This window comes from Pseudochaenichthys georgianus, unplaced genomic scaffold, assembly GCF_902827115.2.
Source record: "Pseudochaenichthys georgianus unplaced genomic scaffold, fPseGeo1.2 scaffold_2327_arrow_ctg1, whole genome shotgun sequence".
In the NCBI taxonomy this organism is placed as follows: Eukaryota; Metazoa; Chordata; class Actinopteri; order Perciformes; family Channichthyidae; genus Pseudochaenichthys; species Pseudochaenichthys georgianus.
Genome location: NW_027262928.1, coordinates 1 through 20,591, shown reverse-complemented (window position 1 = coordinate 20,591; position 20,591 = coordinate 1). Strand labels below are relative to the sequence as shown.

General features: G+C 42.6%; 1 protein-coding gene across 1 annotated transcript; it reads right to left on the bottom strand.

Annotated features, from left to right (window-relative positions):
- Positions 1–2,749: 2,749 nt before the first annotated feature.
- LOC117442028 (enhancer of mRNA-decapping protein 3-like) lies at positions 2,750–20,562 on the bottom strand (the record flags this gene model as incomplete). The annotated part of the gene is made up of 2 exons (XM_034078022.2): positions 20,046–20,562; positions 2,750–3,061 (listed from the first exon to the last, which is right to left on the bottom strand). Coding segments are annotated over exons 1-2 (544 nt in total), but the record flags the coding sequence as incomplete, so codon positions are not given.
- Between the last annotated feature and the right edge of the window lie 29 nt (positions 20,563–20,591).

Here is a 20,591-nt window from a genome sequence, read left to right as displayed (position 1 = left end):
TACTAATTTCTTAGAAAAGCTATTTATCGAGTCCAACTCCTCCTCTCCTCTGAAAGTGAACCGTTCGACTGCCTTTCTCTTCCCGCATCGATCCGAGCACCCGTCGGGCCTCGTTGAGCGTCACGTCGGAGTGCGTCCCCCTCACCTCCCGTCCCCCTCACGTCCCCTCACCTCCCGTCCCCCTCACCTCCCCTCCCGTCACCTCACGTCCCCTCACCTCCCGTCCCCCTCACGTCCCCTCACCTCGCGTCCACCTCCCCTCCCGTCACCTCCCGTCCCCCTCACCTCGCGTCCCCCTCACCTCCCGTCCCCTCCCGTCCCGTCCCCCTCACATAGCGGACAGTCTGCAGCTGGAACCCGCCAGGTCTTCCCCTCACACACTGCCGTCTCCAGAGCAGATTACAACAGATCATCTGCTGCGATACGGCATCAAAACAATAAACCTGCAGAACCAGCTGACTGTTGTCGTGGTAACAGTTTGTGTTGCTGCACAGCCAATCACAGCACAGGAAGGAAAGAGAACAACACACACAGACTGCAACCTTTACATCAACAACAGCCACAGGAGCATTGTTCCAGTGCCTCTCGCATGGAGGCGGGCCCTTTGCTTTCTCACGTTGAACTGTGTTTACTGGCAGACTCCAGGTCAGCGCTCTGTGGTGTGTTCCTGTTTCAGAGGAGCTGTTTACGTAAGGTGCACGGCGGCAAGATAATTACAGAGAGCAGAGGACGGGATTATGGTTTCAGCCCTGGGAAACTAGCAGGGGGGAAGACGTGTTGCGCTGATCCACGATCAGTCAGACACGCTTTCAGGTTCTTCTCCTATCATTGATCAGGAGGGGGAAGACGTGTTGAGCTGATCCACGATCAGTCTGACACGCTTTCAGGTTGTTCTCCTATCATTGATCAGGAGAGGGAAGACGTGTTGAGCTGATCCACGAATCAGTCAGACACGCTTTCAGGTTGTTCTTCTATCATTGATCAGGAGGGGGAAGACGTGTTGCGCTGATCCACGATCAGTCTGACACGCTTTCAGGTTGTTCTCCTATCATTGATCAGGAGAGGGAAGACGCGTTGAGCTGATCCACGATCAGTCTGACACGCTTTCAGGTTGTTCTCCTATCATTGATCAGGAGAGGGAAGACGTGTTGCGCTGATCCACGATCAGTCAGACACGCTTTCAGGTTGTTCTCCTATCATTGATCAGGAGAGGGAAGACGTGTTGAGCTGATCCACGATCAGTCTGACACGCTTTCAGGTTCTTCTATCATTGATCAGGAGGGGGAAGACGTGTTGCGCTGATCCACGATCAGTCTGACACGCTTTCAGGTTCTTCTATCATTGATCAGGAGGGGGAAGACGTGTTGAGCTGATCCACAATCAGTCAGTGTTAGCATGCCCTTCACTCATATCAGGGGTGTCCAAACTACGGCCCGGGGGCCAAATGCGGACCATTTTGAATCGGCCCTCAGCAAATTCAAAAAAGTATAATGGAATACGGCCCACAAATGAAACTACTGCTCGTCTTATATTGTACTTCTCAAATATATATATGTACAAATATATTACACAGAAGTATTCATGTGTTTATAAGCCCACTTTTCAAATAAATTCAGTCGATTAAAGTTGGGAACATTTTCTAACAAATCTTTGTTGATGAGAAAAGGCCAAATAACTGATTTAACTACAAGCTGGAAATAGACCCTTCATGTTCCCTTTATGAATCTGGCTGCCGGTCGAGTCCCGGACAAGCGCCTCCATACCCTCGCCCCCCAGCACCCATCGGACCTCCTCCATCCCGACACCCCTTCTCCGAGTCTGCGGTCCTCAGCCTGCTCTCCATCCCCCGCTCTCGCCTCCGAGCTGTTGGCGACAGGGCGTTCAGTGCTGCGGCCCCCACCCTCTGGAAGCACTTCCTGCTTTGATGCGTAATGCTGCCTCCTGGACGTCTTCAAAGCATCACTAAAACACACCTGTTCACCCGGCCTCCGGGCCCGAGCCCTTTCTTGGTCCCGCGGCTTCCTTTATTTTTTATTTTCCCTTTGATTGTCCGTTTTGTTTGTCCACCATGTACGGCGACCTTGGGTCCCTTGAAAGGCGCTATATAATATTATAATATTCTGTTTTGAGGAATGAGCAGCATCTAAATAAATCAAACCCTATGGAGGGCTGCGAGCTGTTTTTTTCGTACGACATTTTCATCTCTCGTGAGTGGCTCGGCCCTTTTCTGTATCTGGCCCTCCGGGACGAACGTTTGGACACCCCTGCCTTACATGATGTCTTCATTAACCAGTTATGCAACACGCTGAAGTGTGAACAAGGACGAGTCATTGTCTGTGTGGGTTCAAAGGTCATGATAAGTCAGACCCTCCCAGTAGGAGCGGTCACAGTGCTTCAGATGGTGCTCCTGGTCGAAGATTAAACTCTGTGGAAGAACACGACTCCTCCCAAAAGCAACAGCGTGTCGTGCTCACTGATAAAACGTCCCCAGAAACGGTAGAAGTCGGGTTGTGGAAGTGGCTCTGAAGAACACTTGATCCTGTGGGTTTCTTTCCTCACATCAGATGCAGTCGAGGATAAATGCCAATAAATATGGACTGAAGCGTCGAGTGCTTCAATAGATGAGAAGGGGACATCGAAGTGAGGACGTCTTTCTAAATCTAGAGACTACGTGCTGTGTGTGTGTGTGTGTGTGTGTGTGTGTGTGTGTGTGTGTGTGTGTGTGTGTGTGTGTGTGTGTGTCTCTCACCGGTGCAGTACTCCTTTCCCCCGTGCTGATGCTGAGGAACCGTTATCTGCCTGTAGACGATGGGTTTGACCTCCAGGATGTTCTGGTCGTGGCGATACCTCGGTTTCTCTCCCTCTGCGCCGAGAGAGGAGATCTTTGAGAACACGGCGGCTTTGTCGAACAGAGCCAGGTTCCCCTCGAAGTCGAAGTCAGAGTCCATGTTGTCGTCCGTCCCTCCTCCGAAACACTCGTCGTCTCTCGTCCTCGGCCCTCCATTCCTCACCGTGTTCTTCCTCTGAGACGCCGGAGTCGCCCCTCTGACGCTCGACTGACCTGGAGAGGCACAGAGACCGTCACTTTACAGAAACGTACGATACTACAAAGCGGGAGCATCCATTGCTTCACTCTCCATTTAAATTAAACGTGTCTTGGGTTTCCAGACATACAAGTGCTGGAGACATGTCCCCAGTGTCCCCAGTGTCCCCAGTATGAACGACACCTATGACAGTAGGCCAAAATAACTGAGGAAAGTCCTTCCCAGTAGTGTTAATTTCGTTGACTAAAACTATGACGAAATACGAGACGATGACGAGACGGCACCGACGGCAGTAAACTATAACTGTAACGAAATCATCATGCAATATCGTTGACGAAAAGTGACGAGACGAAATATTATCAAAGATAACGTTAAATCTCTGAAAGTCAGTTTTTCTCCCTGCAGTTCCATTTCCGGTGCTGCGGCAGAGCAGCAGCTGTTTGTGTGCTGCGTGCGGCGGTACGTCTGACTCGTGGTCTAACTCGTGGTCTGACTCGTGGTCTGACTCGTGGTCTAACTCGTGGTCTAACTCGTGGTCTGACTCGTGGTCTAACTCGTGGTCTGACTCGTGGTCTGACTCGTGGTCTGACTCGTGGTCTAACTCGTGGTCTGACTCGTGGTCTGACTCGTGGTCTAACTCGTGGTCTAGCTCGTGGTCTGACTCGTGGTCTGACTCGTGGTCTGACTCGTGGTCTGACTCGTGGTCTAACTCGTGGTCTAACTCGTGGTCTGACTCGTGGTCTGACTCGTGGTCTAACTCGTGGTCTAACTCGTGGTCTGACTCGTGGTCTGACTCGTGGTCTGACTCGTGGTCTGACTCGTGGTCTAACTCGTGGTCTGACTCGTGGTCTGACTCGTGGTCTAACTCGTGGTCTGACTCGTGGTCTGACTCGTGGTCTGACTCGTGGTCTAACTCGTGGTCTGACTCGTGGTCTGACTCGTGGTCTAACTCGTGGTCTGACTCGTGGTCTGACTCGTGGTCTAACTCGTGGTCTGACTCGTGGTCTGACTCGTGGTCTAACTCGTGGTCTAACTCGTGGTCTAACTCGTGGTCTAACTCGTGGTCTAACTCGTGGTCTAACTCGTGGTCTAACTCGTGGTCTAACTCGTGGTCTAACTCGTGGTCTAACTCGTGGTCTGACTCGTGGTCTAACTCGTGGTCTAACTCGTGGTCTAACTCGTGGTCTAACTCGTGGTCTAACTCGTGGTCTAACTCGTGGTCTAACTCGTGGTCTAACTCGTGGTCTAACTCGTGGTCTAACTCGTGGTCTAACTCGTGGTCTAACTCGTGGTCTAACTCGTGGTCTAACTCGTGGTCTAACTCGTGGTCTAACTCGTGGTCTAACTCGTGGTCTAACTCGTGGTCTAACTCGTGGTCTAACTCGTGGTCTAACTCGTGGTCTAACTCGTGGTCTAACTCGTGGTCTAACTCGTGGTCTAACTCGTGGTCTAACTCGTGGTCTAACTCGTGGTCTAACTCGTGGTCTAACTCGTGGTCTAACTCGTGGTCTAACTCGTGGTCTAACTCGTGGTCTAACTCGTGGTCTAACTCGTGGTCTAACTCGTGGTCTAACTCGTGGTCTAACTCGTGGTCTGACTCGTGGTCTAACTCGTATTCTAACTCGTGGTCTAACTCGTGGTCTAACTAGCCTTATTCAACAGAAAATGAAATGGCACCAACAGGGCTTGGGAGCAGTGGTCGCACTCGCGTTAACCGAATACCCCCCGTCAGCGCGAGTGAGTGATACATCGTGCACTCCACGGGTAATAATGGATTATGACGGAAATGTTACGATCCCGTCAAAATGACTGACAGCGAAAAAGTCTAAAGCCACCACTGCTTGGGAGAAGCTTCTCAATCATTCAACCTGTGCTTCATCATTAAGGACAAGATAATCTTATTTATTTATTTATACTAAAATGACAAATTATTGGTTTTGGCTAGTTTGACTGACATGTTCTATAAAATCTGATGACTAAAAAAGACTCAACAGTTTTCATTGACAAAAAGTAGACTAAAATGCTCAGACTTTTAGTCGACTAAAACTTGACTGAATAAAAGCAGGATGAAGGTGACGAAATATGACTAAAACTAAAAAGGAAATGTAACAAAGGACTAAGACTAAAACTAAATAAAAAAATAGCTGACGAAATTAACACTAGTTCCCAGGCAATAACCATGTTAAGAACTGGAGACAGCGTGGGAGGCGGAGTCTCGTTCTTTCCTATGAGAGCTGCTCGTTGGCGCATGAGGACAAAATGGGCCAACTTTTGAGAGAGCGAAACGTCAGATTACCCAGCATGCCTAGCTGTCAGAGCAGAAGAACCTGTATGTGCGCTCACAGAGCATGCTCCCCTTAAGCCCCGCCCCCCCACTCTCGGTCCACTAGAATGAATGGAGAGAGAAATTAAATCTGGATTCGGCTTTTAGTGCATTTTACCGAATGATTCTAATAAGGGCTATGACAGTTCATACGGGGTAGTTTATTCAGTTAAAGAAAAAGCATCCGCTGATTTACAGACGTCTCTTTCCCGATGTTAGTCGATGGGGAAAAGCTGTTTTGGGCCGGGTGACGGGAGTTGCAGTACCGCCGTTTGGACACTACGAATATTGGCACAGAGTCTGGCGCACTTCCTGGGTCCTTGGCAATAACCTGAACCTGGGAAAGTAGAAGGTTATGAAGTTCTGAATGTAATTAGTGGGGAGATATCCCAACATCAGAATCGTAATCTAATCAACAGTTCAGACGTCAGCCGTTCATCATCCAGAGCATCAACCTCGGGATGGGTTTCCAGGACAACGTGTTATCGACTCTTTGTTTGGGGTAGCATTTTGAATCCAAAACGTCTCATCACCTCAGAAAACATTGCTTTGAAAGTAATGCAGCAGAACACACGACAGTACATGTCCCTGCTGTTCTTAATGTGTATCTTCTGTGTAATATGTACAGTGTGTTCCTGAGCTCTTAAACCCTGCCTCGATACGCTTCCTCTTGTGTAAGTGTGCAGCTTCCGTACCCTCGGTGAGGTCGCCCCATGAGAACCAAGCGCTGCATACACAACACATTCAATGGCCGTCTGAGCGTCCCTCGATAAAGTGTACATACATGTGTGCACGAACAAAAAAAAGGAACAGAGAACAAAAAAAAAAAAACTGGAAAAACCTGGCGTTCAGCTTTGGCCGAGTTCTCACGCTCTGAGACGCAGAGCTCCGTCTCACGCTACGCTCAGATCTCACGCTAGCTCTGGGAGGACACGAGGAGTCACAGCAGCCTCCTTCTGAGCAGACAACCGATCGCTTTATTGATTCCGAATGGAGGAAGCGGGAAGGAGACAAAGTCAACTTTATTGTCAGTCTTTCAGTTTGTGTGTAGAGACCGAGAGATCCAAATACCGTTTCCCACCTTCCCGAATACAAAGATATATACAAATATATATATCCTATATATACTCAAACAACCGACACATGTATACACATGCACACATTAAGATAAACAACTTAAAATGTACTCAAGAACTGTACTTAAATAAATGTTTGAGGTACTTGTACTTTACTTTCCTTTGTTAGGCTACCGTGTACTTTTACTCACGAACAAGATCTGAGTACTTCTACTTTTACTCAAGAACAAGATCTGAGTACTTCTACTTTTACTCAAGAACAAGATCTGAGTACTTCTACTTTTACTCAAGAACAAGATCTGAGTACTTCTACTTTTACTCAAGAACAAGATCTGAGTACTTCTACTTTTACTCAAGAACAAGACCTGAGTACTTCTACTTTTACTCAAGTACAATATCTGAGTACTTCTACTCAAGTACAAGATCCGAGTACTTCAACTTTTACTCAAGAACAAGATCTGAGTACTTCTACTTTTACTCAAGAACAAGATCTGAGTACTTCTAATTTTACTCAAGTACAATATCTGCGTACTTCTACTTTTACTCAAGTACAATATCTGAGTACTTCTACTCAAGTACAAGACCCGAGTACTTCTACTTTTACTCAAGAACAAGATCCGAGTACTTCTACTTTTACTCAAGTACAATATCTGAGTACTTCAACCTTTACTCAAGTACAATATCTGAGTACTTCTACTCAAGTACAAGACCCGAGTACTTCTACTTTTACTCAAGTACAAGATCCGAGTACTTCTACTTTTACTCAAGTCCAAGACCCGAGTACTTCTACTTTTACTCAAGTACAAGATCTGAGTACTTCTACTTCTACTCAAGTACAAGACCCGAGTACTTCTACTTTTACTCAAGTACAAGATCTGAGTACTTCTACTTTTACTCAAGTACAAGACCCGAGTACTTCTACTTTTACTCAAGTAGAAGATCTGAGTACTTCTACTTTTACTCAATTACAAGATCTGAGTACTTCTACTTCTACTCAAGTACAAGACCCTAGTACTTCTACTTTTACTCAAGTCCAAGATCTGAGTACTTCTACTTTTACTCAAGAACAAGACCAGAGTACTTCTACTTTTACTCAAGAACAAGACCAGAGTACTTCTACTTTTACTCAAGTACAAGACCTGAGTACTTCTACTTTTACTCAAGTCCAAGATCTGAGTACTTCTACTTTTACTCAAGAACAAGACCAGAGTACTTCTACTTGTACTCAATTACAAGATCTGAGTACTTCTACTTCTACTCAAGTACAAGACCCTAGTACTTCTACTTTTACTCAAGTCCAAGATCTGAGTACTTCTACTTTTACTCAAGAACAAGACCAGAGTACTTCTACTTTTACTCAAGAACAAGACCAGAGTACTTCTACTTTTACTCAAGTACAAGACCTGAGTACTTCTACTTGAGTAACATTTTGAATGCAGGGCTTTTACTTGCAACAGAGTATACTTCTCTTTCAAAACCAAGTATTTTCCTTGAGTATTCCACTAAACTGCTACTAACACTAAAGAGGCATAGATTGCACTTTTTACTGCATTTAATTGATTTAACACTCGAAAGTTAACTAGAATGGATCCACACTGACAAACATTGCAATGCTCTTCCATGTATTTATACGTGATCAAAATATAATGTGTTGTAAAAATATAACACTGCGAAACATCCACAACGAGTACTTTTACTTCTTATACATCCATCTTGTAATACTTCTGTACTTTTACTCACGTAGGATTTGGAAATCAGGACGTTTACATTCTACTTTTAAAATAGGTACTTCTTCCACCAGTGCTTTCTACTGTAGATATATATTTAATATATATATTTAATATATATATAAGGTGCAATGTGCCGTTAACCTGCTGCTGCTGACTGATATCCAACTTGGGATCGATCAATTAATACTTGTTCTCATCTCAAACAGCCTCAAAACCACCACTAAAAAAACACACTGGAGTTTCCTTCAGATGTTAAAGGTGGGGTCGGTAAGTTTGAGAAGCCGGCTCGAGTGGCTAGAATTTGAAAATACACAACCGGAGAAAATCTGCCACTTCCTCACAGAGCCCCTCCTCCAACACACACGAACGCGCACATGACCAATGAGGGCACGAGGTCAGTGTGTGCCCCGATGGAAGGCTGACAGGCAGGTAGGCCATACGTTGGACTTTTTACAGAACCACGGCTTCCACAGATGAATTTCTTTTATGGATTTGTTGTCAAAGCACTTCAGATATTCATTGCTATCGGGATGTTTAGAGCATTCCATGGAATATAACAAAAAGTGTATCTCGAGCCGGTTTCTGAAACGTACCTACCCCACCTTTAAGTCATAATAAACATTTTATGGAATTGTAATTATTGTATTCCAAGTGTATTTGTGTGTTTTACACATTCATTGGTATTTTCACATGTATCTCGTCATTGTACTATATTCTCATATAGTTGTTATTATCATGCATGTGTGTTGATTTGCCCTCCGAGGCAATATGTCTGTGATATATCTAAATACATCTGAATTGAATATAACTTAATGATGAGTTGAATCCGCTCCAAACGAGTGTTCTGCTAAGTCTTCATAAGTGATTTACTAATTGTTATCATTCTGAGCAGCAGAAACCGACCGGTCGGACCGGTTGTGGGGGGGGGGGTGGTTAGTGTGTGAACGGAAATAAAAGCTCCTCATGAACTCGAGCCAACAGTGTCTTTATTTACAAGGAAGTGTTTTGTCATGCTACGAATCAAAGCTTCTGAAAGCAGCGGGCAGCGCTCCAAGTCAAACAGATTAATGAAGAGAAAGCAGGGAGTTGACTGATTCGCTTCTTCGACTAATTTACCCACATAAATCAATCCGGAGCAGCAGCCAGCACTATCTCTAACGCAAGTCAGCGCTATAGGGTCATTATACCGTTAAATATACACGTTTTAAACCCAATTAGGGAAGATTTATTACTGCTTTTAAGGGATGTCGTGACTTTAAGGTAAAATCCCATCGCGGTTATGTTGTAATTATTAACTGTTCTTGTATTTTAATGTTTTTTCTATACCTCTGGACTCTGGGAAACAGTATTTCCATATTTCTGTGTGTACAAACATATTTTGAGATTGACAATAAAGTTGATTTTGACTGATTTAAAAAGTAGATTAGATCAAAAATCTAAGTTAAGATTTAAAAATGCATGGAAAAAGTCTTATTTTAATGAAATGCCAAACCATATGGTAACTTTTACAAACATGTGGTCCCAATAATCCAACTAAGCGACCCGCTTTCTTCCACACAACAGGAGTTACGGTATTAATGAGAAGAAAGCCCATGATGTGAATGCTAAGAACGAAATGAACTGAAGAAAGACGATCAAAATACATCGCCATAAAAAGGCCAAGAAAATACAGATAAAACCAGCCAAGTTATATGAAAACTCGGAAACCGGGCGTACTTTGTTGTCGATCGTGATATCTATCAAACTACAAAGTAAAATATAAACGTACTACACACCTAACTTATCCAACGCATTATTGATACACAATAATAGTGTTGTAGTCCTCGAGACCGCTTTTAAAGTTCTTGGTCTCGAGAACTTTTTATCGGACGTATAGGACTCGAGATTGTATGTCAAATTATAAACAAAAGACCAACACATTTTAACACCGAGTTCTGTATGGGAACATCTACAGTATCCTTGTATTGCACCGACCCCCCCCCCCCCCCCCCCTTCAAAACACACCTCTTCAGACTTTAATCTGTGAATTATATTGCCGTTTTAATATGTTTTTATTGTATTATATCTCGTCTTATCAACACTGTAAAGCGCCTGGAAAAGCGCTTGGAAATGAAACGCATCAATAATTTCATAATTGTACCTTTAATCTAAACGTATTTTATATATTACTATGCCATTTGTTTTTAAGTCTTTTACTGGTAACTGTATTCTGTGTGATATGTCTATGTGAAGCACCTTGAACTGCACTTATTGTATGCATGAGAGCAACACATGCGTCACTTCCGGGCAAAAGTGACGGCTCCGCCCACTTTTTGGGGGAAAAGAAAGCCGTCATTTGAACGGCGGTCAATTCAAATTCTGAACTTTCTGCCAATCCGATCAGAAATGTAAGAAAACCGTGGATTTTCTGATCTTCAAAGAGCCGGTTACGATGGCCAGACAGGCAAACAGTACATTCAATCTTTGGAAATGGACGATCGGGCTCGATATACGGTTAAATATAGCGGTAGGCGATCAATGTCCATAGATGAGAGTATCTACGTCACTTTACGGCCCCGCCCTTTCTTCTGAGAGGAAGTCCAGAAACACTGAACTCTGGATTTGTTTTAATGTTCGAGGTGCAATTAACGACACGGCAGCTTGTTGGCGTGATGAAACTATTACTCTCATGAGCGAGGCGGAAAGTAACAGCCGGAGAAATGACAGCCTCGCCTACTGACTTTAACGTAACCATATATCGAGCCCGATGGTCGATTTCAATGAGTGAATGTAATGTTTGCCTGTCAGGCCATCGTGACCGGCGCTTTGGAGATCCACAAATCCACGGTTTTCTTACATTTCTGATCGGATTGGCAAAAACTTCAGAATTTGCATCGACCGCCGTTCAGATGACGGCGTTGTGTTCCCTCAAAAGTGGGCGGGGCCGTAATTTTCACCCAGACGTGGCGTAGGCGTTACGGTACGTCCACACAGCAGCTTTTAAAAAATCTTGAACATCTTGGAGCTGGGCGTGTCTGACAGCTTGGGGATTTTTTGCGAGCAATATATATATATATAAAAACTCCCCAAACAGGCGAAAACCTACCAGTTTCCCCCACTGCCTCTGCCACCTCCCTCCATGCTGGTTCCTCCGGTTTGTATCCCGGTAATAGTTCTGGTCGTAAAGAACCGGGTGATTTGCTCCCGTAACTTCTCGTTTGGAATATGAGGAAATGAACTGCGGTCTGGTTCTCCCTGCTTACACGCGGTTTGATTGGCTAGCGCTTCTACGGTCAGATTTGCATAAACGTGTTTGATTGGCTGGCGCTTCCAGCTCAGCTTCAAAAGTTGAACTTTGCTCAACTTTGGAATCCTGGACATCCTGGACATCTTCGCTTCGCTCCCCCACAATGCAGTTCGGCGAAAAGCGAGGCAAAGTGACGTCATCCCCATTCAAAGTCAACGGGCAGAGAAGCGTTGGAAGCGGTGGAAGATTCGTCTGAAGCTGCCGTGTGGACGTACCGTTACTCTCATGTATGAACGGTCCTATACAAATAAAGATCATTATTATCGTGTTCAAACACATTCACTGCTAGAGTTTCCTAAATCAAGGTTTCTCTCACCTTATCGAAGTGCAAGATTACACTTATTCCAGCAGCTATGGTCCTAATAGCAGATTAAGTACATTGACTCGAATGCAGTCATTGACTATTTTCGTAATGCAATAGTTCATTGCATTTTATTTAAAACGGTGTCCGTTCGTTTGCAGAAGCTGTTTTTGTTAACTTCACTCATCGGGAGCATTCTGCCAGTTAATGATTTCTGATTTCTGACCGTTGATCAGCTATTTGAGGAATGTTGGATCAGTGGACGCGGTCTGGTTGTAAAGATAAACACAGTATGAAACATCTACGGTCCACAGGGGGGTGAACGCGGTCAGAAGCCAGAGAGGACTCTTTAAAGTAGAGACGCTACATACTGATATACACCTGAACATCAGCAGGAGAGGACTCTTTAAAGTAGAGACGCTACATACTGATATACACCTGAACATCAGCAGGAGAGGACTCTTTAAAGTAGAGACACTACATACTGATATACACCTGAACATCAGCAGGAGAGGACTCTTTAAAGTAGAGACACTACATACTGATATACACCTGAACATCAGCAGGAGAGGACTCTTTAAAGTAGAGACACTACATACTGATATACACCTGAACATCAGCAGGAGAGGACTCTTTAAAGTAGAGACACTACATACTGATATACACCTGAACATCAGCCGGAGAGGACTCTTTAAAGTAGAGACACTACATACTGATATACACCTGAACATCAGCAGGAGAGGACTCTTTAAAGTAGAGACACTACATACTGATATACACCTGAACATCAGCCGGAGAGGACTCTTTAAAGTAGAGACACTACATACTGATATACACCTGAACATCAGCAGGAGAGGACTCTTTAAAGTAGAGACACTACATACTGATATACACCTGAACATCAGCCGGAGAGGACTCTTTAAAGTAGAGACACTACATACTGATATACACCTGAACATCAGCAGGAGAGGACTCTTTAAAGTAGAGACACTACATACTGATATACACCTGAACATCAGCAGGAGAGGACTCTTTAAAGTAGAGACACTGCCTACTGATATACACCTGAACATCAGCAGGAGAGGACTCTTTAAAGTAGAGACACTACATACTGATATACACCTGAACATCAGCAGGAGAGGACTCTTTAAAGTAGAGACACTACTACTGATATACACCTGAACATCAGCAGGAGAGGACTCTTTAAAGTAGAGACACTGCATACTGATATACACCTGAACATCAGCAGGAGAGGACTCTTTAAAGTAGAGACGCTGCATACACCTGAAAATGAGCGGTATAGCCCCTCTTTAAGCAATTTTAACAATTCCTAAACCCTACATTTGAGACATACATATTATTTTAAACCATTTTCAAATGTTTAAAGCTGTCATTTAAATAAATAAACCCTCTTTCTATACGTCTCAAACAATCTAAACAACTACACGCTATGATACGTAGTCAGGGCAGTCACATGTTGACACGGAGATGCACTTCTGCCTCGTCTCAGGCGGTAAAAATCTGAATGTTACTCCACCTTCAGATAAAGGCTAAAAGCAGCGCTTCCCCTCGTCAACATGCAGTCAGCAGGAAGTGCTTTCTGTTGAAGCCGCTTCACTTTCACCCTCGTTATCAGAGAACAATGGAGAGGTCAGAGGTCAGCAGAATGGGTAATATTCTACATCCTGGTTGTAAAAATGACCTCTGCCCTTCCTCTGCATGCAAGAGGAAGTCTCGCACAAAAGGAAGACAATTTATTCTCAATTGAAATCGACAAAAATATGTTCATATTCAATTTTCTCAAATATTGTAATTACGTAACATTTTAAGAACTTTTTTATTTAATATTTCCATTCAATGGTACTTTATAGTTTCAGAGTGAAGTCATGTGTTTCTACATTAATGTGGCAGCTTTAATTACTCAAACAGATAATTATAATCAAAACATATATATTATTCTGAAATGGACCAATCTGCACAACGACTACTTTCACTGTCTTTCACTATATTTTGATGAGAATACTTTCTACTTTTACTTGAGGAACATTTTGAATGCAGGAATTTTACTGTAACGGAGTATTCCTACACTCTGGTACTTCTACTTCTACTCAAGTACAATATCTGAGTACTTCTACTGTTACTCAAGTACAATATCTGATTACTTCTACTTTTACTCAAGTACAATATCTGAGTACTTCTACTGTTACTCAAGTACAATATCTGATTACTTCTACTTTTACTCAAGACCTGAGTACTTCTACTTTTACTCAACAAGATCTCAGTACTTCTACTTTTACTCAAGTATAAGATCTGAGTACGTCTACTTTTACTGAAGTACAAGATCTGAGTACTTCTACTTTTACTCAAGTACAAGATCTGAGTACTTCTACTTTTACTCAACAAGATCTCAGTACTTCTACTTTTACTCAAGTATAAGATCTGAGTACTTCTACTTTTACTCAAGTATAATATCTGAGTACTTCTACTTTTACTGAAGTACAAGATCTGAGTACTTCTACCTTTACTCCAGTATAAGATCTGAGTACTTCTACTTTTACTCAAGTATAAGATCTGAGTACTTCTACTTTTACTCAAGTATAATATCTGAGTACTTCTACTTTTACTGAAGTACAAGATCTGAGTACTTCTACCTTTACTCCAGTATAATATCTGAGTACTTCTACTTTTACTGAAGTACAAGATCTGAGTACTTCTACTTTTACTCAAGTATAAGATCTGAGTACGTCTACTTTTACTGAAGTACAAGATCTGAGTACTTCTACTTTTACTCAAGTACAAGATCTGAGTACTTCTACTTTTACTCAACAAGATCTCAGTACTTCTACTTTTACTCAAGTATAAGATCTGAGTACTTCTACTTTTACTCAAGTATAATATCTGAGTACTTCTACTTGTACTGAAGTACAAGATCTGAGTACTTCTACCTTTACTCCAGTATAATATCTGAGTACTTCTCCCCCCTCTGACGGCTCTTATCCAAAGTGAAATGGGAGCAACCCCCCCTCCAGATTCCCATAGCGTGCTAAAGGCTTGTACCAAAGTTCCTCTTTACAATATGTGTGTGACTAAGATCAATAAACATTCCCTCCCTCCCTCTCTCCTAAAGAGGAGGTTATGCGAAGCTTTTCGTGCCCTCCTGTCCTCTCTTTCCCTCACACAGGAAACACCTCCCCCCCGACAGGAAGCCATTTTGTCCCAGAGTGCTCCGAGCGATATCAATTGTGGAGAGAAATGTTTACTTTTGACGTTTTTATTTTAATCTCTCGCTCTCAGGCTGGTGTTCGGGAGCTAATGCCCAACTTGCACGGGGGCCAAAGTGTCCTGGGCTGTTTCTCTCACACGCAATCAGAGAGGGCAAGAGTACACGTCCTTTACTCAAGTAGAAGTACACATACACGTGTTTAAAAATACTCTGGTGAAAGTAGAAGTACTGACTAAACTTCTTTACTCAAGTAAAAGTAAAGAAGTATGGGCTTTGAAATGTGCTTATGTAAAAAATACACATAACTAGCAGCTGTTTTAAAGAGTACACAAATACCTGTACTTTTGTACTGTATTTGGGTTAAAATCTAAGAAGTAGAAAGTACAGGTATTTGGGTTCAACATGTAAGAAGTAGAAAGTACAGGTATTTGGGTTCAACATGTGAGAAGTAGAAAGTACAGGTATTTGAGTTCAACATGTAAGAAGTAGAAAGTACAGGTATTTGGGTTCAACATGTGAGAAGTAGAAAGTACAGGTATTTGGGTTCAACATGTAAGAAGTAGAAAGTACAGGTATTTGTCTTCAACATGTGAGAAGTAGAAAGTACAGGTATTTGAGTTCAACATGTAAGAAGTAGAAAGTACAGGTATTTGTCTTCAACATGTAAGAAGTAGAAAGTACAGGTATTTGAGTTCAACATGTGAGAAGTAGAAAGTACAGGTATTTGTGTTCAACATGTAAGAAGTAGAAAGTACAGGTATTTGAGTTCAACATGTGAGAAGTAGAAAGTACAGGTATTTGAGTTCAACATGTGAGAAGTAGAAAGTACAGGTATTTGAGTTCAACATGTGAGAAGTAGAAAGTACAGGTATTTGAGTTCAACATGTGAGAAGTAGAAAGTACAGGTATTTGAGTTCAACATGTGAGAAGTAGAAAGTACAGGTATTTGTGTTCAACATGTAAGAAGTAGAAAGTACAGGTATTTGAGTTCAACATGTGAGAAGTAGAAAGTACAGGTATTTGTGTTCAACATGTAAGAAGTAGAAAGTACAGGTATTTGTGTTCAACATGAGAGAAGTAGAAAGTACAGGTATTTGTGTTCAACATGAGAGAAGTAGAAAGTACAGGTATTTGAGTTCAACATGTGAGAAGTAGAAAGTACAGGTATTTGTGTTCAACATGTAAGAAGTAGAAAGTACAGGTATTTGAGTTCAACATGTGAGAAGTAGAAAGTACAGGTATTTGAGTTCAACATGTGAGAAGTAGAAAGTACAGGTATTTGAGTTCAACATGTAAGAAGTAGAAAGTACAGGTATTTGGGTTCAACATGTGAGAAGTAGAAAGTACAGGTATTTGGGTTCAACATGTAAGAAGTAGAAAGTACAGGTATTTGTCTTCAACATGTGAGAAGTAGAAAGTACAGGTATTTGAGTTCAACATGTAAGAAGTAGAAAGTACAGGTATTTGGGTTCAACATGTAAGAAGTAGAAAGTACAGGTATTTGTGTTCAACATGTGAGAAGTAGAAAGTACAGGTATTTGTGTTCAACATGTAAGAAGTAGAAAGTACAGGTATTTGGGTTCAACATGTAAGAAGTAGAAAGTACAGGTATTTGAGTTCAACATGTAAGAAGTAGAAAGTACAGGTATTTGGGTTCAACATGTAAGAAGTAGAAAGTACAGGTATTTGGGTTCAACATGTAAGAAGTAGAAAGTACAGGTATTTGAGTTCAACATGTAAGAAGTAGAAAGTACAGGTATTTGAGTTCAACATGTAAGAAGTAGAAAGTACAGGTATTTGTGTTCAACATGTAAGAAGTAGAAAGTACAGGTATTTGGGTTCAACATGTAAGAAGTAGAAAGTACAGGTATTTGGGTTCAACATGTAAGAAGTAGAAAGTACAGGTATTTGGGTTCAACATGTAAGAAGTAGAAAGTACAGGTATTTGGGTTCAACATGTAAGAAGTAGAAAGTACAGGTATTTGGGTTCAACATGTAAGAAGTAGAAAGTACAGGTATTTGGGTTCAACATGTAAGAAGTAGAAAGTACAGGTATTTGAGTTCAACATGTAAGAAGTAGAAAGTACAGGTATTTGAGTTCAACATGTAAGAAGTAGAAAGTACAGGTATTTGAGTTCAACATGTAAGAAGTAGAAAGTACAGGTATTTGGGTTCAACATGTGAGAAGTAGAAAGTACAGGTATTTGAGTTCAACATGTGAGAAGTAGAAAGTACAGGTATTTGAGTTCAACATGTAAGAAGTAGAAAGTACAGGTATTTGTGTTCAACATGTAAGAAGTAGAAAGTACAGGTATTTGAGTTCAACATGTGAGAAGTAGAAGTCAAAGTAAAAAGTCGTCAGAAAAATAAGTAGTGGAGTAAAGTACTGATACCAGAAACATGTACTTAAGTACAGTAACAAAGTATTTGTACTCCAGTTTTGGCCAAAGAGAGATTAAGTCCGTTTTGGCCGACACTTATTCAAGATTCCAGAAATGCTTCTCTGAATATCTGCCTTTTATCTTTCTGGGAGAGGAGGATGGGAATTTTAGAAAGGGTTTTTTTGGTGAATGATTCAGAAAACCATCAGACCCAAACGCGTCTCATTAAAAGAGCTTTTTTTGGAAAAGGACTCTGCCCTTATGAAAACTGTTCCCATAAACAGCATCTGTATGTGAAGGGGAAATTGTGTGCAACTTTTTCCCGTAAACCCCCGCTTCACGTTTCTTTTGAATCCTCTATACATCTGGGAAAAGGGCTTGGGGTGTATTCAGGTTTTAATGTATTATTACTGACTTCCACTATTTACCACGGAGTACAACTGTGTTAGGGCTTCACAATGTAGAAATGTTGAGGTGTATATCAGTATGTAGTGTCTCTACTTTAAAGAGTCCTCTCCTGCTGATGTTCAGGTGTATATCAGTATGTAGTGTCTCTACTTTAAAGAGTCCTCTCCTGCTGATGTTCAGGTGTATATCAGTATGTAGTGTCTCTACTTTAAAGAGTCCTCTCCTGCTGATGTTCAGGTGTATATCAGTATGTAGTGTCTCTACTTTAAAGAGTCCTCTCCTGCTGATGTTCAGGTGTATATCAGTATGTCGTGTCTCTACTTTAAAGAGTCCTCTCCTGCTGATGTTCAGGTGTATATCAGTATGTAGTGTCTCTACTTTAAAGAGTTCTCTCCTGCTGATGTTCAGGTGTATATCAGTATGTCGTGTCTCTACTTTAAAGAGTCCTCTCCTGCTGATGTTCAGGTGTATATCAGTATGTAGTGTCTCTACTTTAAAGAGTCCTCTCCTGCTGATGTTCAGGTGTATATCAGTATGTCGTGTCTCTACTTTAAAGAGTCCTCTCCTGCTGATGTTCAGGTGTATATCAGTATGTAGTGTCTCTACTTTAAAGAGTCCTCTCCTGCTGATGTTCAGGTGTATATCAGTATGTATAGTCTCTACTTTAAAGAGTCCTCTCCTGCTGATGTTCAGGTGTATATCAGTATGTATAGTCTCTACTTTAAAGAGTCCTCTCCTGCTGATGTTCAGCTTAAACGTTTAGTCATACAGATAAAAACCAGGTTGAGTTACTTTTCACTGCCCGTCTGTTCTGTGGCAACTTTCTGGGAATATTTTAAAAAAGGAGTTTGGTGCGTCACATTTCCTTCCGTCAATGAACAATATCTACTTTGTGTTCCTCATCAGAGCCGTTTGACCTCTTCTGTGGGGATTTCCTGTCATCCGATACGTCCAAATAAAGACAACAATAGTTCTGTGATTCAAAATGAAGCTTCACGATGAATAAGCTAAATCTAAAACTGGCCTTTCTTAACCTATAAAAAAAAACTTCCTCAAAACGTCTTGATATTTGTGGGCACATTTGTAAAAGAACATGTTTTTTAGTTTCCTACTCCTTCCTTCCTTCCTTCCGTCCTTCCTTCCTTCCTTCCTTCCTTCCTTCCTTCCTTCCTTCCTTCCTTCCTTCCTTCCTTCCTTCCTTCCTTCCTTCCTTCCTTCCTTCCTTCCTTCCTTCCTTCCTTCCTTCCTTCCTTCCTTCCTTCCTTCCTTCACTCCAAAGATGTCAAACAGGTCTATCATGCCTCCTTAAATTAATAGGACCGGCTGTTAACGAGATGTTTCCAATGTTTGTCCAATTATTGAGAATAAGAGACCTCGTTGACGGCCATCGGCTAAACAAAGACGGATGTGGCGGCCATCGGGAGCCGATCGTAGCAGCCACATTATTGGAGTTTTGCGCGTATTAGTGTTCGTGTTATCCGGCTGCACTCACCTGCTCCGTGTTGTTTTGAATGGAAAGAGAGGGTATAAATGACCACACATCGATACTGAATATCCTTGACCATCAGTAGCATCGCCATCGCACTTAACGGTTATCGGCATCTGGACATATTGTCTTCGTTTGCCGTTCTTTCCTACATTAAATGGTCGAACGTAAGCAGTGTCACCCTGTTGCTGTTGAACTACTGAATTTCCCCACGGGGGTTAACAAAGGTCCATCTCATGTTATTAAACCCACCTCCAGGGGCGGACTGGGGGACGGGGTGCTAGTGACTTATCCGACCGGCCCACATCGTCCGACCGGTCCATCGGGATTCGTCCCGATGGACCGGTCGGACGATGTGGGCCGGTCGGATAAGTCACTAGCACCCCGCCCCCCCCCGTTAACAATTTAATAGCGGTATTTTTGCGGTACCGAGGTGGGCCGGCGGTACCGAAGTTATACCGAGATCCCGGGCTGATTTGTAGTCCCGGTCCGCCCCGGCCCGCCCCTGTACAGGATGGTGATGGGCACAAGACAATAAAGCCTTGAATTGAAAACTGAATATTTAAGGTTGTTGTTTTTTAGATTTGTTGAACTTGACTTTAAATAACAACAAAAGCTTAGAAATCTCAGCGACTTCCAATCGTATCGCTCAAATTATGACTTTAGACGCTGGACGTGACCCAAACTTCCAAACCACTGCCTGCCTAACGGTTATGTGTACTTCAACAATGCCACTTGTGTTACAGACTGATGTCCTTCTGTTCCCTGATAGGGCGATGTAACCCACCTCTGCGTAGGATGGTGATGGGAGCCGTGCTGTTTGTCCCCTGATGATGAAGATGAGGTTGTCCCTGACGTTCTGCAGGGACGAGGCTCGGTTCTGCTGCAGAACCCGGATCAGAGCCGGGTTCAGAGGCGGTTCTCCGGAAGTCCAGGATCTTCAGCTCCTTTATATCCCTGGCACTAAAAGAGACGGAGAGGAAAGCCTGAAAGGTCTGGAAATAGTGACAATGATCCATGACAGTTCCTCAAAGTGAAGACATTCACTTTACGATGAAACAGAAGGGAAACGTTCTTGATGAAGACGTATGAGATTATAGCAGGAAAGGTTCCTTTGATTCTCACTCAATTTAGAGAATAGTTCACGATCGGAGAATCGACTGATAGTTCATCTTAATGAGTCAAAAACACAGATAGAAAATGCTATTATTGATATTGCCGGTTTCTTTCAGGCAGACGCAGGGGGGGGGGAAACAAGGAAGGGTCTTAAAGATGAGTTATTGAAAATCTCACATGAAATAAAATGGATCGCTTTTAGCCGTTTCCACTAAAT